At 40.7% G+C, this 23338-nt stretch overlaps 2 protein-coding genes across 2 annotated transcripts; one reads left to right on the top strand and one right to left on the bottom strand.

The window, feature by feature from the left end:
- The first annotated feature begins 103 nt into the window (after nucleotides 1-103).
- On the top strand, nucleotides 104-13658 carry LOC143849953 (putative protein S-acyltransferase 22). The gene is made up of 9 exons (XM_077359270.1): nucleotides 104-1053; nucleotides 1151-1264; nucleotides 3846-4253; nucleotides 4382-4450; nucleotides 4531-4602; nucleotides 5038-5166; nucleotides 5287-5367; nucleotides 7531-7713; nucleotides 12504-13658. Exons 1-9 carry the CDS (start codon nucleotides 1012-1014, stop codon nucleotides 13251-13253), a joined length of 1848 nt encoding a protein of 615 aa, XP_077215385.1. The 5' UTR covers nucleotides 104-1011; the 3' UTR covers nucleotides 13254-13658.
- A 1862-nt stretch (nucleotides 13659-15520) lies between these two features.
- LOC143851880 (uncharacterized) lies at nucleotides 15521-22667 on the bottom strand. The gene is made up of 7 exons (XM_077361379.1): nucleotides 22355-22667; nucleotides 22164-22198; nucleotides 22004-22052; nucleotides 21775-21899; nucleotides 19778-19852; nucleotides 18385-18460; nucleotides 15521-15774 (listed from the first exon to the last, which is right to left on the bottom strand). The coding sequence occupies exons 1-7, from the start codon at nucleotides 22419-22421 to the stop codon at nucleotides 15713-15715; spliced, it is 489 nt and encodes a 162-aa protein (XP_077217494.1). The 5' UTR covers nucleotides 22422-22667; the 3' UTR covers nucleotides 15521-15712.
- Between the last annotated feature and the right edge of the window lie 671 nt (nucleotides 22668-23338).

The raw sequence follows: 23338 nt of genomic DNA, 5'->3' as shown, positions 1-23338 counted from the left end.
TCTTCTATATCATTGGATCAAACTCTTGGTGTGCTTTTCTCAAATAAAATAACATACTTGGGTTGTGCTTGCAGAGAGAGAGAGAGAGGGGTTACTGGTTGGTAATGATGATCATGGAAGATGTTGCTGCTAAAATTTGAACGAGGGTCATGGGCGATGAACGGTGCTAAGCTGGCTCTTGAGAAGATGACATCCTACTTCCGAACAAAGAGAAGCCTTGGAAAGCTGATTGGAGTTACCTTTTACCCTCTTTTGCTTTTGAGCTTAATGTGCCTAAGGGTGCAACTCAGGTCGGGTTGGATCGGGTTGAGGCCAACCCAAACACAACCCGAGATAACCGAAATCGGGTGACGTAGGTTCAGGATCACCTTGGGCCAAACAGAAAAACAAAATAACCCAAAGAAAATCAAGATAAAATTAGAGCAGAGAGGTCGGGTTCAGATTGGGTCAGATTGTCAATGCCTCAACTCTAACCCAACCCGAAATTAAATTGGGTTAGGCTTTTCCCAACCATAACACAACCGAACCCCGAGCCAAAATCTGGTCGAACCCATCGGGTTCCTGTTGAGCTCGACCCAAGTTGTACCCCTAAATGTGCCACGTGCCGGCTTCGGATAGGATGCCAAATTTTACCCCCAACCAAAAAAAGACCAAAAGAGGTTAATGGTTGGTAATAACAATCATGAAAAATTAGCACATTACAGCTCTTTGTTCTAGGATCACGGGTAACCAGGAGTACTAGCCCCACATCTAGTCCTCTTCCTGGCTGTGAGCTGTGGAGAAGAAATGGGCAAATGATGAAGTGAACAGGACAAACTTTCTCCATGTCGCCTCCTTTCTCAACCCAATCACTCATTTCCTCCCCCCACTTTCTCATTCCTTTTCCACTGATATGACTCCTGAAAAAGAGCCTAGTGAGGAAGAAAAAGAAAACCCAATTCCTTCTATAGTTTCCTCTCTAAACTTTTTTGTCACATCTCTGTATTTGCATTGTATCTGAACAAAACCCAAATGAGGAAACATGGGTGGCAGCTCCCTTACCATCCTCTTCAGGTATGTGTTTCTTACTTGCCTTTTTTTTTTCTGATTTTTTTTGGGTGCAAGCTTTGTTTTTCTATTTTCTATTTTTTATGTTTTCTTCTCTCTATAGGTGGTTGCTGTGGCTGTTTTTCTAGCCCTGGGGTTTGCTTTTTATGTCTTCTTTGTCCCCTTTGTTGGAAGGAAGGTGTTTCAGTATGTTGTGATGGGGCTCTACACACCATTGGTAAGACATTTTACTAGCCTTTTAAACCCACTTTATCCTTTTTCCATTTCTTGCTTGTTTGTGTGGTTTTATAAGCAGCTGAGATCCCTCTGGTTTTGCTGTTGTTTCTTGGGTTTTTGTCTGATTCAGATTTTGGGTCTGATTCCTTTAGTGTTTCTCTTTAAATGCTTTCTTTTCTTTTTTATTTTTCTTTACTCTTTTTTTTTACTGATTCTCGCAAATTTGTGAAGCTGGTACTTATTTGATTATGAGTGGAAGTGTTTTTCTATTTAATGGTTGTTGATATGTAATTTGTTACTGAGAGTAGTAGAATCCGGTCACGCAGATTAGACTAAGAAACTGAAATCCAGCTGTCCATTTAAATCCATGAGGTTCTTATAGTCTTCCATGAGGTCATGGTTTTGGAAAGAATGTATAATACCATAATATGTTTGATCAACAACATTCAAGTTGAGCCTGTGCACTATATGTTGCAATCTTGAGGTGGACAATTAGATTCCAGCTTACCTAACCAAGTAGAGATAAAAAAGTAACATTAAACTGATTGAGGCCTGTTAATTTAAAAAATCCATCATTCAAAAAGGGAAAAAAAGAAGACAATCATGTGGCCACATGAATGTCTGAATTAGCTTATCAGTGTTCCCAAACTTGATCAGTGCTTACTGTCAGAAGCCTTTTGTATGTGACACCCCAACTAAGGCCCTGTTTTGGATTTTGAGAACTAATTGTGATTTAATTTTGAGTCCAATAATCAGTTTTGGACTCACAATCTGTTCTCAAAATCCAAAACGAACGGGGCGTAATTGCCACACAGATATCCAGTGTTGATGGTGACAGATTTGAACTGTAGAAAATATCAACAAAATCTTGGATCACCATGAAATGAACCAACTAGGAAAAACTCGAATCTAGATCACACCCTTACTCAAATGGACCTAGGTGTAAATATTTCCTAGCATAAAAATCCTTCGAAAAGCCCTCTAAATAATATAAAAATACCTGAGAAAAATCATCACAATTTGTCTGAATTCCAGATCTACTAGGATCTGGACTATTTTTCCTAACCCAAGAGAACTATCCGTATGACAAGATGATATCACATGGTGCATTGGCGACATCAGCAATTCTCTCTCTTGATCAAAGCTTTAGTTCTGTATCCCTTCCCTATAGATCTGCAAAAATAATCTTTGTATCTTTGTATGGATTTGATACCATGTCAAGCTAAAGAGAAAAGGGCGAGGAAGAGAGAATATAAGAGGGAGAAAAGTCACGAATTGGGGGGAAGAGGTTGGTGCCTTCAGGTGGCCTGCTTCGGATATATAAATTAAGTGATGTAAAATAATGTGTACCAGAAACACCCTGCAGATCATTTCCGGATTTGTAAAAACCTACCCTAGGGCTTTCTGTCATATTAAATGTGTGGAGAAACTCTTCAGTAGGGTGCACTCATTGTAATATAATGAGGCATGCCCACTATGGCACAATAGATCTTACCTTTGGTTTTTTCTATTAATGATTGGGTCTAACATTTGATTGATCTGATGTTCTGAACCGTGCACTTGATAGGCCTTGCTTTGGATCTCCTATGGCCTAAAAATAACGCCAATCATCCAATTCTAATATCAAATAATGTCTATTTTTGTCATTGAAAATGGGCAATGGAAAACACATATAGGCAGCTGTTCACATTCAATGAGAAAATGCATATTATTAGATGCTAGGACTGTATGGTTGGCATAGTGTTGAACCGTAGAAGATCCATAGAAAGACCTATCAAGTGGATGGTTTGAATAAATCATAGGTGGGACCAACTATGCTGTAGTGAGTGCACCTCATTGTATTGAATGAGGTCTCGCTCCCCCCCTACTAAAGCATGTCTCTAGATGTGTATATTCCACAGGCAACCCAATTGGGTTAAGAACGATGATCATTAACGATCTCCTACTAGTGACCCAACTTATCCTAACCAATCCAATAATACAATAGCAACCTAGTTCGAAAAGTAACAAGTTCCCTCGGTGAATACATTAACTGACAAATATATTAATATTAGTTCCTAAAATTCGATATTGAAGTGTGTTTCTAGACGAATAATGCATTAAAACTACATAGACAGTGTAGAAGTATTCCAAAAAAAAAATGAAAATGACGAATAAAGATTAGTTCCTAGTGGCACTGTGGACATGTACCGAAAATTTTCTAAAAATTGACCGTCCTTATTACCCACAGCATCTGGTACTTAGTCGTAAAATGATGTTGCTCTTAACATCAAGTGATTGATTAAAGAGTAAAACTGGAAATCAACCATGAAAGCATTCAGATGAATTACAGGAATACAAGACTTAATTGGGGAATTCTTTTTTTAACGTTGGTTGTTACAACTACATGTCGGATCCAAACATCCTTATGCAACTTGAAATTCGCTATATTGTGTTTCTCAAGTTGAAATACATATGTTATCTATGTATAAATTATAAAAAAGGACACATACATGCATGCTGACTTGCTGAGACATGGTTGTATAATAGGTTTATGTTCTGTTTTCGAAAATAATTACAGTTTTCACTACTGCTCTTATCAGGTTACAAGTGTGTTCTGCCTATACATTTGGTGTGCGGCTATTGATCCTGGGGATCCAGGAGTTTTCAAGTCCAAAAAGTATCTTAACATTGCGGACAATGTTAAACATATTCACCCAAAGGTATCTAATCTAGGAGGAGAATCGACTTCCTGGATCAATGGTGCAAATGCTTCCACAATTGGAAGGACACATCTGGATGAGGGCACGGATATGGATAATACTGGGGTCGACTCCACTAAAGAAGTTGAAGAAAATGGCACATCCTCCCATAATTTAACTTTTTGCATGGTTTTGTTAGGATGGTGTCCTTTTGCTTTTCTATGGAGCAGATCTCATTTGCACGAACAATCTTCAGAGCAACAAATGAGTGAGGATGGCATGTTTTACTGTAGTATTTGTGACGTGGAGGTAGGCAGCAGAAATTTTGTCATGATAATAGTCTTCAGTCATTCTAGACTTAATGAATGGTTGAATACTTATGTTTTTGTGTGGGTTTGATTGTCATGCTGTTGAACTTCTTTATGGATGTAACGCAGGTTTTCAAGCACAGCAAGCACTGTAGAGTTTGTGACAAATGTGTTGACTGCTTCGACCACCACTGCAGGGTAGAATCTCTTGATTTGCTTAGAATCTTCCTTGTCCCTTCAGTGAGCCTCTAATGTCTTCTTCATCCTTTGTTTTGTAGTGGCTCAACAACTGTATAGGCAGAAAAAACTATGGCTGCTTTTTCACCCTCATGGTTTTTGCACTTCTTTTGGTAAGCATAGGCTTCCTCCACTTCCTTTTTTTAGATAGTGTGTCAGGACCCACTGTTGCGCCCCGACCCTACTGTGTAAATATTGTCTGGTTCTGGGTTTTCCCACCCTCTCCGGTTTTGTTTTCCAGCAGCACTAATCGTGCCCGACCCACTCCGCGGGGCCCACCCCTTGGAGATGCTGAAAATATGTCTACACAGGGAGAAGGAGAGTTCACATATATAGCCCAAGAACTTTATCTCTCTTTCCAATGTGGGATCTTACATCACCCATGTCATGTCTCACATGTCTTTGACCTTGAGCAACTGTGTCGCCTACCCCTTGCCCAAGCTCCAGCAGTCAACAGATGTTGGAAGCTTTTGATTTCAGGTATTTTTCTTTTTGGTTGATTATTGACAGGTGTCCGTGGTTTGTGCACCTTGGGCTTGAGATTGCAGCTTATTCTACAGTGGTCGATAGGAATCCTTGTACTGATTTGCTGTTTCCTTGATCGGAAGCATTTCTCTTTGGATATCATCTCTAAGTTAGGGAGCAGTTTCTCTTTGGTGCCCTTTGTTGTTGTGGTGGTAAGTCTTCAATTTTTTTTGTCTTCTTCACATTTTACATAAGCAATTTCTTATTCTATTTACGATTCAAAAAAAAAAATCTTATTCTGTCACTAACAGGATGGTAATTTACTTTTTCAGGCTTCTTGTACCATCTTGGCCATGATTGCTACTCTGCCGCTTGCTCAGCTCTTCTTCTTCCATGTTCTTCTTATTAAAAAGGTAACTCAATGATGATTTATTACCTGCTAGTGTGTGGACATGACTGCCTTGTTACTCTGTCTGGTTAAAACCCAGCGTGTGTTTATACAAATTGTTCATACATTATCATCTATAACCGTTGTGTATCTGTTTTTTCTTGTACTATGGGATTATATATTATAATATTATTATAGATTTAAAGTATTTGTATATAAATAGCTAAATTTTTTTATGTTACATACTTATACGAAGTACTTCTTGTATAGTAATTTATTATTAAATATTATCACGTAATTGTACACAGATGTCTACTTATATGAACTACTTGCATAGTAATTTATAATCAAATATTATAACATAACTTGTACACAGATGTCAGAATGGTGGCTTGCTGATATTCCATGCCACAACCCTCATCATGTTTATGTTGAAATCTGTGTCCGTGTCTAAGTCGCATAGGTTACCACGGGACACTTTTGAGCTGGCCCATTAGTTGAGCTATTAACAAAAAACAAATTTATTTTAACTATATTGATTCATAGACCTGTGACTTTGATCTGATTTTTCAAGCAGAAGCATTGCTTACAGACCACCAATGTTGCCTTATTTTCCATTTCAACTTTATTAACCAGTGTATCGTTCTTACTTTTTTTTGCAATTACTTCCACTACCTCTGTTCCAAATGGGTATTATTATATCAAATCTTCGAAATAGTTATAATGGCATGAGAAATGTGGAAAGATAGGAGGATTCTATCTTTATCAAACAGGGAGATAAGGATAGGTGGATATGGATTTGGGCGCATGATGGGAAGTTCTTTATTCAGTTTCTCTACCACCGCTGCTGCACGCTTCTCCCTTGTCAGCTGGAAGAATATGGTGGATTCCTGCTTCTTATCGGGTCTGCGCTTTCTGATCGACAGTTTGCCCAAGTAAGATCTTAACCGTTGATCATCTACGGAGTCGAAATGAGATCATTGTGAACCATTGTTCCTAGTGTCTAGTAGCTGAGGAATAAGTAGACCATTCGTTGTAGGGCTGCTAGAGAGGTTTGGTCATTCGTTCTCATCTTGTTCGGGACTTGCTGAGGTGATCATTGGGAACCATTGTTCCTAGTGTCTAGTAGCAGAGGAATAAGTAGGCCATTCTTTGTAGGGTTGCTAGAGAGGTTTGGTCATTTGTTCTTATCTTGTTCAGGATTTCCTGGGTTTTCCCAGTGCAGATTGCAAATTTGATTGAGGCGTGGGTCTTTGCCCCTTGGCCCCTAAGAGGGGGTGTATTATGTGGAGCTTGGCCCTGGTGGCTTCGCTCTGTGTTCTTTGGAAAGAGAGGAATAATCAAAATTTTAACTATAATTCCAATCTATAAGTCCATATATTCCATTCAATGACTTCTTATCTCTTCCATCGTGCATTGGGCGGCCGTTCTTCCTGAGTATTATAGAATCGACGATCCGTAGATCTTGGGTGGAAGTTTGTGCGAGTAGGATTGTCAAGGACAAGCTGTCTTTTAGTAGTCTCTGTCTCCTCTTGGGTTTATTAATTTGAATTTCAATGGATCAGGTTTGGAGAACTTGAGTCCTGCTGGGATTGGGGGGTCTCCTTTGAAGCCCATATTGTGAATCTCAATAGGCTTATTCTGGCTCCATTGGTGGTTAGGATGCTAATGAAGCAGAGGTGCGGGCTTTTCTTCCTGCCATTCGGCTTATTGATCATAGTGAGATCCATCATATGGTTGTGGAAGGAGATTCACTTCATATCATTCAGTGGATGGAAGTTCGCCGATGTGATTGAATATATCCTGTACTATATTGATAGGTACTTTGTGTCATTTCAAAATTGTTACAAGTAATTCCCAATCACTGAATTCTGTTCCTTTTCTTTTGTACTCTTAAGTCATTGTTGCGCATGTAATTTTACTCAGTTTTGCTTTGTTGAAATCTTAGCCAAGCAAGCATTTGGATGTACATCCAAACGCTCCCTAAAACGAAATGGAGTCAAGAAATTTGCATGTGTTTGGATAAGTTGTCACAATTTCTTAGTTTATTTTTGGTTTGTGGTTGAAGTTGTAGTCAGTGTCTCCTGTTGAAGCTTAGTATTCTTTCATTTCCTTTTTCTTTGTGAAAGCTAATGAGACAAATTTGAAGATCAGGAGTTCATTGCATATATGTATTCAATTGTGACAGGGAATCAGCACATATGATTACATCATAGCCTTGAGGGAACAGGAGCAGCAAGGTGTAGGAGGTCAACAGAGTCCTCAGATGTCTCTGGCGAGTTCCCTTACTGGTTTGAGCAGTGCAAGTTCGTTCAATACTTTTCACCGAGGTGCATGGTGTACTCCTCCTCGCCTCTTTCTTGAGGATCAGGTATTGAATCTTAGAGTCTGCATGCCACTCTGGAATTGCAAACTCCTCTCCCTCCCATTGACCCCATCAAATCAACATTTAATATATACAGTTTTTACTTTGTTTTGATTTCTTCATTATATCTGGATTTTATATGTTGTTAAAAATCTAAGTTCTTATTAATACAATCAGTAAAAATACAACCTCATGTTCTAACATGGTAAATGGTGAAGATGTTTGAAAGGAAAAAATGCCACGTTAAATTGGAAGTACTACAGTATTTTCTTATTATTTTTCTGATGGGAAAAAACACTAGAAGGATAGTACCAAATAAATAATATGAAAATACTGCAGTGTTTCATGCTTCGGAAGTTTTAGTTGAAATTGTTATTTTGGCTATTGATGGGGTGTAAAAACACAGTAGCCTATTAGCTGCCGACACGTGGCTAGAGGAGGACCCACCGCGGACCAGCCTATTAGCTGCCGACACATGTCTCGAGAGGGGCCCACCGCAGACCCCGCGTCAGCAGGGGTAGTTTGGTAATTACACAGAGTAGGTGAGCTTGAACCTATAGCTGGTCGACACCTGTCTTGGAGCATTAACTCCCCAACTACCCCAATTTCTCCCTATAAAAGGGCCTTCAAAGCTCATAAATCAGGGTATTAATTCTCACCCTCGACTCTTAAAACTCCCTCTTCACTCCGGTTCATACTGACTTGAGTGTCGAAGGGCCAGTCCGGAGTACACTCCGGGTCGGTCATTCTGACCTCGTTTGCTTCTGTGCAGCATACAGTTCATCCGGACTCTATTTCCTTCACTTCAGCTCCTTGGGCCCTCCAGCTCGGCTCTTACGTCACTGTCATATCTGTTAACCGATTACGGGCCTAACAGATTGGCGCCATCCGTGGGACTCCAGAACTAAAAGCTGTTCAGATCCCTCACAAACAAAAATGGCAGGGCGCAAGAGCGCGCGCATCCCCACTGCACGGACTACCCAAGACGTGCTGCCCCGCAGGACCCGGAGCGGGCGAATTGCCTCGCTAGTAGTGGCGGCCTCCGCTACGGCCGAGCAGAGCCTTGCTCACTCGGAGCACCTGAACCCCCTGCCCACTCCAGAGCAAGTTCAAGCTCTCTTCCAGCAAATGACGACTCTCGTCGAGCAGTACCAGCAGCTACTCCAGGCACCTCCCCAACCGCCTCCAGAAGCTCCACGACCTGCCCAAGAGAGGCCAGATGTCCACCGGGGGGAGTCATCGCGCCATGGTGAGGACCGAACTCACCGCTCCACCAGACAAGTCCGCCGCCAAGTTCATTAAAACTAGGGTACTCGCTGCTTTGTTCGCCACGACTCGTCTCCGCAAAGACCGGGAGCCCACTCCTGGTCCGGGACCAGTCCGGATGCAAAAACCAAAGCTCCTTGGAAACCTAGTTCATTAAAACTAGGGTACTCGCTACTTGGTTCGCCACGACTCGTCTCCGCAAAGACCGGGAGCCCACTCCTGGTCCGGGACCAGTCCGGATGCAAAAACCAAAGCTCCTTGGAAACCCAGTTCACTAAAACTAGGGTACTCGACACTTGGTTCGCCACGACTCGTCTCCGCAAAGACCGGGAGCCCACTTCTGGTCCGGGACCAGTCCGGATGCAAAAACCAAAGCTCCTTCGAAACCCAGTCCACTAAAACTAGGGTACTCGACACTTGGTTCGCCACGACTCGTCTCCGCAAAGACCGGGAGCCCACTCCTGGTCCGGGACCAGTCCGGATGCAAAAACCAAAGCTCCTTGGAAACCCAGTTCACTAAAACTAGGGTACTCGCTGCTTGGTTCGCCACGGCTCGTCTCCACAAAGATCGGAAGCGCACTTATAGTCAGAAACGGGCCCTGGCAGAAAACCAAACCCTTGCAAAAACCCAAGTTCAATAAAACTTAGTCATCTCCAGCCGGACTGGATACGACGCGTCTCGCTAGACGACAAAAATCAGTTCGGCCCAAGCCGGACTGGATACGACGCGTCTCGCTAGACGACAAAAATCAGTCCGACCCAAGCCGGACTGGATACGACGCGTCTCGCTAGACGACAAAAATCAGTCCGGCCCAAGCCGGACTGGATACGACGCGTCTCGCTAGACGACAAAAATCAGTCTGGCCCAAGCCGGACTGGATATGACGCGTCTCGCTAGAAGACAAAAATCAGTCCGGCCCAAGCCGGACTGGATATGACGCGTCTCGCTACACGACAAAAATCAGTCCGGACTGCTCCAAAATCCGGACTGCTCCAAGCTCCGGATTGACAAAATCCGGACTGCTCCAAGCTCCGGACTGACAAAATCCGGACTGCTCCAAGCTCCGGACTGACAAAATCCGGACTGCTCCAAGCTCCGGATTGACAAAATTCGGACTGCTCCAAGCTCCGGATTGACAAAATTCGGACTGCTCCAAGCTCCGGACTGACAAAATCCGGACTGATAAGCTCCGGACTGCTCCAAGCTCCGGATTGACAAAATCTGGACTGCTCCAAGCTCCGGATTGACAAAATCCGGACTGCTCCAAGCTCCGGATTGACAAAATTCGGACTGCTCCAAGCTCCGGACTGACAAAATCCGGACTGATAAGCTCCGGACTGCTCCAAGCTCCGGATTGACAAAATCCGGACTGACAAAATCCGGACTGACAAAATCCGGACTGATAAGCTCCGGATTGACAAAATCCGGACCGCTCCAAGCTCCGGATTGACAAAATCTGGACTGCTCCAAGCTCCGGACTGACAAAATTCGGACTGCTCCAAAATCCGGACTGCTCCAAGCTCCGGATTGACAAAATCTGGACTGCTCCAAGCTCCGGATTGACAAAATCCGGACTGCTCCAAGCTCCGAACTGACAAAATCCGGACTGCTCCAAGCTCCGGACTGCTCCAAGCTCCGGATTGACAAAATCCGGACTGCTCCAAGCTCCGGATTGACAAAATCCGGACTGCTCCAAGCTCCGGATTGACAAAATCTGGACTGCTCCAAGCTCCGGACTGACAAAATCCGGACTGATAAGCTCCGGACTGCTCCAAAATCCGGACTGATAAGCTCCGGACTGCTCCAAAATCCGGACTGCTCCAAGCTCCGGACTGACAAAATCCGGACTGCTCCAAACTCCGGATTGACAAAATCCGGACTGCTCCAAGCTCCGGATTGACAAAATTCGGACTGCTCCAAGCTCCGGACTGACAAAATCCGGACTGATAAGCTCCGGACTGCTCCAAAATCCGGATTGACAAAATCCGGACTGCTCCAAGCTCCGGACTGACAAAATCCGGACTGATAAGCTCCGGACTGCTCCAAAATCCGGACTGCTCTAAGCTCCGGACTGACAAAATCCGGACTGCTCCAAGCTCCGAACTGACAAAATCCAGACTGATAAGTTCCAGACTGCCCCAAAATCCGGACTGACAAAATCTGGACTGATAAGCTCCGGACTGCTCCAAGTTCCGGACTGCTCCAAATTCCGGACTGCCCCACAGGCCGGACCCCGACCGCCACCAACCAGAAGATGTACTCACCACATTTCCCCAAGTCACCATAATAACTTGGAGAACTTGGGGGGCAACTGATGGGGTGTAAAAACACAGCAGCCTATTAGCTGCCGACACGTGGCTAGAGGAGGGCCCACCGCGGACCAGCCTATTAGCTGCCGACACATGTCTCGAGAGGGGCCCACCGCAGACCCCGCGTCAGCAGGGGTAGTTTGGTAATTACATAGAGTAGGTGAGCTTGAACCTATAGCTGGTCGACACCTGTCTTGGAGCATTAACTCCCCAACTACCCCAATTTCTCCCTATAAAAGGGCCTTCAAAGCTCATAAATCAGGGTATTAATTCTCACCCTCGACTCTTAAAACTCCCTCTTCACTCCGGTTCATACTGACTTGAGTGTCGAAGGGCCAGTCCGGAGTACACTCCGGGTCGGTCATTCTGACCTCGTTTGCTTCTATGCAGCATACAGTTCATCCGGACTCTATTTCCTTCACTTCAGCTCCTTGGGCCCTCCAGCTCGGCTCTTACGTCACTGTCATATCTGTTAACCGATTACGGGCCTAACAGCTATAAACCTCCCAAGCAGTTGAGTTCTACTTAAAATCTTTACTTGATTTTCTTCAAATGTACTCAATAATTGTCTTACTATTTCATAAAAATATTAATGCAACCCAGTTACCGATTTTGATGGAAGATATGACATGCACTGTCAACCTTTTTCAATTTTTTATATTTAATTTTTTGTTTTCTTGAAATAGTGCAGCTCTTTGATCATAAAGATTATAACATATGTTCCTTTTGTGCCTAATGATTAATATTATATCATTTCTAATGGGAAGATAGGAAGATCACCGCTTTACCTTCTAAAATCTTTATATCATATTTTCTTGTTTTTTCCTTCTTTCTAATAAATGTTATTCTAAGATTGTTTTTTTTTCTTTTTTCCTGGAATAACTAATACTTTTAAAGTTACATGGAAAATTTCTGATTACGTCTGAGTAACTCTTCCTTTTGTGGACATTGGAAAAGGAACGCTGGTTCTATGTGTTATGATGAATTCACCACCAACTTGCTAGAATAAAATAAACATGACACAGAGAGAATTGAAATGTTCCTCACAAACAAAATATTCCAGTTTCTTTGAGAAATTTATGAAATGCTTTTCGTCCTTTTATTGTGTATTTTGACTTTTGAACAAACAAAAGAAGAATCAACAATTCAGTTAATTAATGAAAAAACTTGTTTTGTTTTTTGGTCAGTGACTTGATTTGTGAATTTCCAATTTATTCCAGTTTGATGTAGTTCCTCCAGATGCTGGTGTACCTGCAAATCCATCAGGTAAGAGGAAGATGGCGGAAGAAACTACAAGAAAAAGAAACAATGGAACCGTAAAGATCAGTCCTTGGACTCTGGCTCGCTTAAATGCCGAAGAAGTTTCAAAGGCGGCTGCACAGGCAAGGAAGAAATCCAGAGTCTTACAGCCAATTGTGAGGGGGGAAGTGCCGACGGTGTTAGAAACAGACAGCAGTTTTGGAAGAAGCCACGGTCAAATGCTTTCAAGGCCCGAGAATAGGAGACGAGCTAACAAACGAAACAGGGGCCCGACAGAACCCCTAGCTAAAATATCATCAAAAGCCACTGACAACAATGGAAGTGATCTGAATGCAGAAACATCGACGAGCTTGGTTCCTTTGCAGCTTGAAGCAAGGAGTGCTTTTCGCACTAGCCGAGCCATGTCTTCATCTGGGATTGTTGCTTCTTCTCCCGAAAGCAGTTTGGACTCACCTTTTCGCGTTTCTTCATCTGGTGCCGAAGAGGCACGGGGACTAACGGCTCTTCCAGCTAGGGGGATTCAACTCACAAGGTCTACCAGCGATGGGTATGAACCATCTGGTGGAGAAGATAGTGACCGGGTTCCTTCGAGAAATGTCCATAGGTCAACCAACTGGAGTAGCCCAATCTTCAGCTCCACCCATATTATTAATAGTGAAGCTAAGTTGAGGACTTCATTACCATTCCAAACTAGCAGTAGAAATCATTGATGTTTTAGATTGCTGAAATTTGGATGTTTTGGTTGGTGTCCTTTGGTTTGGGATAAGGTGAGACATTCTTGTCATCCTAAGGCTTGAATCAGTATTGAGGAGCTATATACATTGTGTTGGAGAACAGTCAGTCCATCTCAATTATGCTGGTAAAGATTGTTTATTTGAGTTGAGGGAGATAATTCTGGTTCATGAGAAGACGTGGGAGTGACACATGAAAGCCAGATTTGGATTGCACAGAGAAGCATTCTGGTTCTCTAGTCCTTTTCCCGACCGATCGGAAAGCTATGCTATATTGTTGGATCCTGCCTGTTTTATTTCTTGCAAACTATTCTGTTAGAAATGAAATAACTCAAATATGACTTCTCTCGAATTTCCCATTTGAATCTCAAGTTAGTTTCCTTCTGATTAATTGCATCTGATGTTTCCTTGAGTGCCCAAGAGCTTCATGTCCTACTGTGTTAACCATCCATGAATGCTGTTTTTACATTAAGAACTGATGAGAAACTAATACAATTGCATAGTTCTGTAACACACCACAGAAATGTAGCTCTACAATTAAGTAACCAAAAAATGTAGAAAGAATAGTGACATGGTAAGCGCAACAAAGGCGAATTTCTTTTATTTTCCTTTTTGGGTTACTTCATTTTGGACTTTATTCATGTCTGATGTTTGGTTTGTTTTACTCCATGAGTGACAAGAGTTTTGCTGCCTTGACTAATTTTACAGGCTCAATTTTATTCTAATCAGTTCGTGTGATTCCCTTTTCGAAAAAGGAGAGGCAAGACATGGGAAGGCCACAATAAGTGTAATTAAAATCTTAAGCAGGGAAGAAAAGAAATTTCAGCTTATGATTGTGTCAAGGATTATGAGGACAGGGTATCTGAAACAATGCTTCAATGGCACAGTTGCAGCCCCCCTTCCTCCTAACACAGTTTACAACTTTCATCGAACTGTGCTCTTCAAAGAGTTATTCTTCTCATAATCTCAATGAAAAGGTGCTGAGTTGGAATCTCACCGTAAGGATTTTGCGATTCTGGAGGATCCAGTTGCAAGAGAACCAAGAAAGGAGAGCTCCCTCTTTTCTATCCTCCTGACTTTTTGGTCTACTGGTTTTAAGAGTGTAAATCGAATAGCTTATGGGTTCCAACTTATTTGAACACATATATGGTGTTTGCCCTTAGATGCACATAATGAGGGGAACCACAAACGTGCTCCCCTTGAGGATTTGCTAGGCAATTTTGCAGGAGAGAACAGCCACCTAATTTGAATTAAATAGATAAGACAAATTGCAGCTGTTCTCTCCTGCAAAAGTGAGCTGCGAAATGGCTTTCTGCGAAATTGCCTAGCAAATCCCATGAAGATTTTGATTTGGAATGCTCACATTTGCAGCCCTTTTTGCGTTGACATTTGGATCCCGATCAAATCCTTGAATTTCCAATTCAGCGGCTGACAGTGAAAAAAAATCAGATTTCCAAATAAGCTGTGGAAATAAGAAGTTGGAAATCCACAGCTCTGGCAGCTTCTTCACCCTCTTGGCTCTCAACCTCTCCCCTGCAGCTGGCTCTCAACCTCTCCCCTGCAGCAGGAATTACCTCCTTCCCTCTCTGTCTACTTCAACATGACCTGGCAGATCTATTCATTTTTGTACTGAAAACTCAATTCCAAATCCAAATACAAAATCTGAGGTATCCAAACGGGCCCTGAGTGTTTTTCCAACATTGAACTTTGATCGAAATAATTAAGGATGTAATAATTTAATTATTAAAAGTCCATAAATTGAATGGCTGGGATCATATATCATTAATCTAAGATTTTCCATTTGATGGGGTCCACCATAGACAGGTAATCGTGCAAAAGAATTCTGAATTTTCAATTAATTGCCACAGATGGACGTCTTTATTTCTTCCGATTGCAAATTTGATGGCCATACATACGGTTTATAATAATTTGATGAAACAGACTTTAGATTTTGGGGCCTTGGCAATCGCTAAGTAGGGCCCACTAAAGCACAGTCTATATCTTCTAACACACCTTGTTCACACCATAGGGTGCAGGGGATTATTTATCGTTTCTCACCGGGGGAGGGTACAAAATTCTGACCCGGCCAATCCAACCACAAATAACATACAATGGGCCCACCTGTTTGGAAGATCTAAACCATTCATTTATTGGCCCCACCACATACAACCCCTGCCTCAAAAATCTCACTATATGATGATCCTAGCCCTCCAATATAATTGGTGTAAAATGGACAACTCGGGAAGTTAAAAAAATGGGATTATACAAACCCCTTCTAAATTTCACTCCAGAAAAATAAAACCTAACTCTGCATTTGGATGTACAATGAGATTGCAATTTGGAGTGTACTTCTATGTGCACTCTTAATCATTGGACAAGAAATAACTCCTCAAATTAAACATCTACATGCAGCTGATATACAATTCTCAATCCAGCTACTACCACCAAGCTTGGTATTTACTCTGGCACAGACGCCTTGCTAATTCGAAATCCTTTTTCACTGCAGTAAAAAAAAATGGATATGAACAAACAGCCAAGTTCATCCACTAAGCTAAGTGCATCTAAAGCTTATCAGTAACAAAATAAAAGCATAAAAAAGGATGGAAAAGCATAATGGCACACACACATATGGAGATTCAAAACTAAACAAGGTTTGCATAGAAATTAAGCTTGTCAAACAGGGTGTCATCATCATCCAGCTACAAGCAACAAGGTTTGCATGAACACTACTACCACAACTTTACAGTTACCTCATGCTTTGAGATTTACCCGTCCTACTAGTACGTTTTTTATATGAAAATAAAATATTTCAATATATCACTTGTTATAATTAAAATTTGAGAATTGATTAAAATATTTAGCAAATTCACGAATCTTTCTTTTTGTGGCTCATTGAATTCGACACTCGATACCTGTTTTGGATTCCGACATTCGTACCTGTACTGACGCAACATAGCATAGAACTTGAGCTTTTCAAACAGGCTTTCATTATCAACCAACATATGCAGCTACAAGCTTTCTTGTTTCTATCTTTATTCTGGTTTCTAACAGGGTTTGCATAGAACTTGAGCTTTTCAAACAGGGTTTCATCATCAGCCAACATACTGAACTACAAGCTTTCTTGTTTCTATCGTTATCCTGGTTTCTAACAGGGTTTGCATATGACTTTTCATCCAGGGTTTCATCATCATCATCCAACATACTGAACTACGAGCTTTCTTGTTTCTATCATTATCCTGGTTTCTAACAGGGTTTGCATATAACTTGAGCTTTCCCCAAACAGCGTCTCATCATCATCCAATATACTAAACTACTAGCTTTCTTGTTTTTATCTTTATCACTGCAGGAAAAAAATGGCTATGAACAAATGGCCATGTTCATCAGCTGAGTGCAGCTAGAGCTTAACAGTAACAAAACAAAAGCATGACAAAGGATAGGAAAGCCTAGTGACACATGCATGGAGTATACAAAACTAACAGGGTTTGCATAGAACTTCAGCTTTTTAGCTGCTTTTTTGTTTCTATCTTTATCCTGGTGATCATTGGTCTTACAGTATGCAATTTAACACGTAAGTTTAAACAGCATAACATATAGATGTGGTCTTCAACCCTTCTTCAATCTACATGGCAACTTATAACGGTTTGCCATTGGAAATGAAGATGAAGGGATAAGACCGCAAACTGATGATCGAAGGGTACACATTTCACACATTACCAAAATCAAGCACATGATGAAGATATTCACAATGGTACAGAACAAACGGAGGGTAGAAGCTAGGCCTCGTTAAAACTCCTGGCCTTCACCTGACCATACAGTTCCTATTGCAGAATCATGGCAACAATAACTGAACACCCAACCAAAAGCAAACCTTCATTCTACAAAGGAACAAATGGTCTAACCAAAGCCTTGCTTCTTGAGAAAGGTACCACCTTGATACAAATCATTTTAAACCGATTTTGTGTATTTTTCATCATTCAATGGAATTTCATTGTCCATGATGTTCTTCGGTTGAAAGTTAGAACTTCATATGTTCAATGTGAAAGAGGGGAGAAGAGCAATGCTTTCAGATCATATGGGATGGATGATTCGGACCCATTCTGGGTGGCAAACAGGTCATCGCCATTTCCAAAAGTTGCAGAAGAGAGTGAGACCAAGTTGATAAGCAGAATGTTGATGAAGTGAACAGGGAGACAAGAGGTAAGGATGGGATTGAATTCGACCGGCAAGATTTGACTGGGAACACGAAAGCATTTGATGAATGTCGTGAATGCACTGCCTAAGCTTACCGAATGCCAAGCGGAAGAAGGTGATCGATAAGCTCACGAACATAGTGACTGAACATTTGGTTAAGAGTCACTCTCAAGAGGCTGGAGAGGTAGCAAGGGTGGGTTGCAATATTTTTGATGGAAAAAAGGATAGAAAAAGATTCAAATGAAAAGGAAATGATAAACTACCTGGATTTGAACGAAAATGGGGAGAGAATTACAACAAAGTAACAAACTCTATGCACATAGATGAGAAACGATAGCAGACCCTTAAGGATGATAGTTCAAATCGCCTAAGCGATTTTACTTTCAATAAGGTGAATCCTTAACACAGCAAACAACGGTTGGCCATTCTGGATTTATTTTTCTTTTGTAACATGTTCAAGTATTGATACTATCAATATTGCAGTTCCCCCAAAATCCAAGATGAGTGCCACTAGGATCTCTCTGCAATCATCACAGCCTCAAATAATTGTGGGCAAATGAGGTGGTATAAGTGCTGGCCAATCCCCTAACTAGGCATAGGTTGTCTACATGATCCATGTACATTAGAGTTAATATCATAAAGAACCTACTATTTCACTGATGGATGTAACATGTAATGTTAGGAAGAAAATTGTAAGGGGAATTCTGCTGATGAAATGAAATGTCAATCCAAACCGACTAAGTCAGTTACTTAAAATGCAGACAAACTAAAAATGTTTTTTTTTAAATGTTTGCAAGAAAATATCAATGTTTATGAATGATTTCAGAGGGGGAAAAAAGGAAAAGAAGACCCCATTCTGAAGAATTGAATTTACTAGGAAAAAGGAAAAGGGGACCCCATTCTGAAGAATTGAACTTACTAATTGTAACACGCTTTGCATGAATTGCACATATCATTGCATCTTCAAATAAATTGACCAAATGAGCTTCAGCCGCCTACAGAAACATCCCCCACATAAATGTAATAGAACACGTATATGAGGTTAAAATTCAAGGAGAAATATTAACAATAATGCCTTGTTGCAACCCTTCAATAAAACAAGGATAAAATTAGAGTTTAAAACAAATTTATGAAGACATGTGTTGGAAACATGTAGAATTCATTTAAAAAGTTGATAAAAATATAACATATCTATAAGAGACATCCTTGCGAAACTTCAACAAAAAAGATGTCCCGATAAAAAATATTAACTTCTTTTTTTGTGAATGGTAAAAAGAAAAAAGAAAAATTCTCAAGACATAAAATCCTTGAGGTCACTAAATAACAATGCAGCTAAAACAGAAGACAGGAAGAGCTCGATATATGTCTTAATGATTATGGTAGATGCATTGCAGTTAAGCAATGGGAGCATCCCTCTTGAAATTTCCTCGTGGCAGTCCACTGAAGCTTTACTAAAAGAAAGCGATTTTAGATGACCATTTGGCAAGGATAGTCGAATTTGTACATCACTCTAGAATATTATGTTAACCATTCTTGAACATAATACTACATGCACGTGAACAGTTTTTTTTTTCTTTTTTTCTTTTTTTCTGCATGCCTTGCTTTAATCTATAGACCAAATAAGTAGCCTTTGTCTAGCAGTATTACCGGGATACTCCTATTTATTGTTCTTTTTGTTGTGCTGAAACATGTTACTCTTGGAACTCGACATGACCAACAGTCCAAGACAATATCGGTGAATTGTTTAAACTGAATCAGTGACATAATAGAAAAGTTTGTTGTGTTGGTATGGTAAATGAACTGATTATCTAGAACTAGCGATTCTTTCTGAAGTCAATTTTTAAGTTATTTCTTAAAAACTTGTCTACATCAGAAACCCTATTTACATTAATGAGATTTTAGGAATTTTTTCAATAAAACTTTGAATTCACTCTTGGATTTTTCATGTAGGCATTTTCTCTAGGGCACAAGCTTGTTACCAACCATTTAAGACTATGACACTATGCTTATTAGTATATCATGCACAATGCTGTATAATGGTAACGTTTTCAATTTCAACGAAGCGACTGAAAATCACAGAAAAAGTATTTCATGAGATTTACTTAGAAGTTAGAAGCACAATTGCTTAGCCACAAAACCACTATGAATATCAAAATAATAAATTTAGTTAAGTTTCACACACTATCTTTTGCAAGCCTACATAGAGTGTTGGTAAACTTCCGACAATTAATAAGAGAAACAAATGACAATTTACATACACCTGTGTGTGTCTAGCTAGCAGTGCTCCCTAAGAGCATTTACAGTTCAAATACCTCTTGAAGTGCAACTAAAGCCTCCGCTGTCCAACGATTGACTTCCCTGGAAAAGAATCCAGTCAACTCCCTTACCTAAAATAACCGGGAGGACCATGAGCACAAGTAATATATGAACTAATATTGACAAGCTTAAATGCATTTGACCATGAGCACAAGTAATATATGAACTAGTATTGACAAGTTTAAATGCATTCACAACATTCTGAAATGCACTCAGTTATCCAACAAAGACAAGAGAAAATACGCAAGACTTAAATGGTAGGATGTGCTTTGAGATCTATACCAATTTTATATGAGCAACAATTATCACACGCCAATTCTAGCATAAACTATAAATGCATCTAATACATTTCAAAATAGACTATTAGGTGCCTTTTGTGGTGAATAATACCAATTTGAGAACTATAGAGTACTACATCTATATTTATGGGTTTGGATCCTATGGTCCCAATTCCACTTTGATCAGACTGGGCCTTGGTCCCCACTTGACACATGAATTATACATTCCACCGGAATAGGCATGTATGTTGTTAAAGGTATTCTATCCTCCATGAGTGACAGGAAGAAAGAAAGAGAAGAGAGAAGAGATGGAGGAGAAAGAGATGAGAGAGTTGTTGTCCTCTCCCTCTCATAACAAATATGTGTGTGTGACTAGGGTTACTGGTGCAATGACAAAAATACCCCAAATGGGGATATAATTACATCACTACGTCTGCTCTATACCATGTTAACAGTATTCTATCCTCCATGAGTCAAAGAGAGAAAGAAAGAGATGAGATGGAAGAGAAAGAGATGAGAGAGTTGTTGTTCTCTACCTCCTTTCCTAGAGACCTCCCTCTCTAGCTGAGGTTTCTAATTTCCTTTGCGATGCAAAATATAAAAAGAATAAAGGTTCATTTACAACTTAGGATTCTCATTTCCTTTATTATGACGAATATAAAAAAATGATGCTTAATGGAACGAGTTTGTGATGATGGATAATACAGAAAAAATGAGAAGAGGGGAAGCGGAAAGGATGAAGCCATATATAGGAGAATACAGAAAGATTCATGTGAAGCAGCAAAAGTGAGAAAACATGTGCCCCTTTTTCCTTATATTAACATATACAGGATACATTGTTACAATAAAATTCGAATTGGTACAAAGAATTATAAGATGAACAATTTCTTGTTAGGAGGAAGCTACTATAGCAACAATACCAGAAGTTGCTTTCCTAAAATTTAATCAGATTTTCTTATTTCAGTCTTTACGAAAGAAATTCTAAAGGATGGACCATATCATCAAGAAATTACCAAAGGTAAAACTGATAATAGGAATAACATTACAGGTCAATTTCTACCCAATGCTTGCATATAAAACTAAGTCACACCATTATCAACAACTGAACACTCTTAAATATTTGAGCAAATGAACTTTTCATTAACCATTCATTTGAGAGGGTTAAAACCTGTCGCAAGTTTTGGGTCGCGTAGGGCCCAATACCTAGGGGTGCAACTTGGGCGGGCTCAACCCGAAACCGACGTGTTCAACCCAGAAAAAAGTCGGGTTGGGTCGGGTTCGGGTTGAGGTCTTGGGCAACCCGACCCGAGTCAACCCGACATTTTTAATAATTTTTTATTTTTTACGCTTAAAATCTCGGGTTGGGTCGGGTTCGGGTTGGCAAAAAAGGTTCCTCGGGTCGGGTTGAACCTCGTCGGGTTGGAACTCGGGTCGGTCGGGTTCGGGTTGAGCAAATGGTTGGTCGGGTTGGCCTCAACCAGACCCAACCCGACCCGAGTTGCACCCCTACCAATACCTAACAGTCCAGATTACAATACAGGGGACAATTTGTACAGTGGAGATGAAGCTAAAAATGGTTTCCTAGTTTGATTCGCTGAATAGGAAACGAGCCAATGAGATAACAATAAACCCCAGAAAAGATAAGAAGAGGGGAAGAAAAAAAGGAAACACATGAAAAAAATAAAATGGAGGAAGTGATAGGCAAGAATACTAACACATCTGATGAATGGTGCTCCAGGTATCAACAGCTTCCATGATTTCTGAAACTTGCGGATCTCTTGAAGAGCCTTTGTTCCCGGTCTGTAACGATGACGCCTGGTTTTCCTTCTTCCTGAAGGCTCTGCAGTTCCAAAGCCCGAGAAGACACCAAAACTCAAGAGAGGAAGAAAAATAGAGAGTGAGATAACGAAATTTGATAATGAAAATACAGAAAGAAAAACTCGCCTCCCTGCGAAGAACGATCTGCACTCCCACTTGCATTTCTTTCATTTTCCTGCAATTGGTTTTGTTATTTTCAAAGAAAATAAAAAACCCATCAATGAAACAGAGAGAGAGAGAGAGAGAGAGAGAGAGAGAGAGAGAGAGAGAGAGAGAGATTTAGTACCGAGGTCTTGCGAGGGGAACGCCTGGATTGTGGAGCTGCAGTTTGGAAGAGGAAGAAAAACAAGAATTAGGGTTTTTTTTTTTTTTGAATGGTGTAAAATGAGAATTAGGGTTTCGAATTTGAAAAATCAAAAGGGAAATGAGAGAGAGAGAGAGAGAGAGAGAGAGAGAGAGAGATGAGATGGGACTGACATGATTGCAATGGTGTTGTAGGGCGTCTTCGGCCACGACTCGGAGGGATTTGCTTTGTTCTCGCCATGGAAAATGGGGAGACAGATTTGAAATGGAATTTAGGGTTTTAGAGAGAGAGAGAGAGAGAGGGAGGGAGGGAGGGAGATATGAAATGAAAGGAGGGTTGTTAGGGAGGAGGGAGAAGAGACATTTGAAATGTGAAAAAAGTACTGACATAAGGCTTTTTGCAGATGTAGATCGGTACCGTTAATCTGATCGGGATGATCCTAACCCTTTAATCTATTAGTGTTCCACTGAGAGATCCTAAACCGTTGATTTCTCTTTTCTCATCAAAATACTAATAAAGTGAGGAGATATTATATGTTGTGAGTTCTTCAACTCCAGTATTTTTCAAATACTACTGTGGGCATTTTATATGCTGTGTGTGTGAGTGCACGTGAAGTCCAGTATTTTTTTTATTTTTTTTTTTCAAAAAGTAGTGTGGTCTCACTTCATAGGATGATTCAAACCATTCGTTTGTCGGGCCACAACATAAATAAGTAAATCATCTTCATAGGATGATCCTAACCCTCCTAATGTGGAATCCCTCTCCAGATTGAATTGGATGGTTAGGACCATCCTATGAAAATGCATTTCGGGGTAGACTCAATGTACCCTCGCCTTTCTTCCGTGTGAGGATGGGCTGAAAATCGTTTTAAATTTTACCGGAATTTCGGATTTTTTTATATTTCGTCCGAAATTTTGAGAAACTCAACCCAAAATAATTACATTTACACCCCCTCTAGTTTCTGACACATTCACTTCAACCCCTATAGTTTAGTTTAAAAAGTGACAAAGACATTCCCACTAGTTTCGTTTTGTTTAAGGTTGAAGGTTCGTCCATAGATTGAAGGGTTAGGATGATCCGATGGAGCTGATTTTTTGGGCACACCCTATCTATGTCAGGACCCATCAAATGAACGCTTTGGATCATCCAAATAATAC

This window comes from Tasmannia lanceolata, unplaced genomic scaffold (assembly GCF_043159265.1).
Source record: "Tasmannia lanceolata isolate RefF3 unplaced genomic scaffold, GAP_Taslan_0.1 ptg000018l, whole genome shotgun sequence".
Taxonomy (NCBI): domain Eukaryota; kingdom Viridiplantae; phylum Streptophyta; class Magnoliopsida; order Canellales; family Winteraceae; genus Tasmannia; species Tasmannia lanceolata.
The sequence above is the reverse complement of the archived record's forward strand: the minus strand, read 5'-3'. Positions and strand labels throughout refer to the sequence as shown.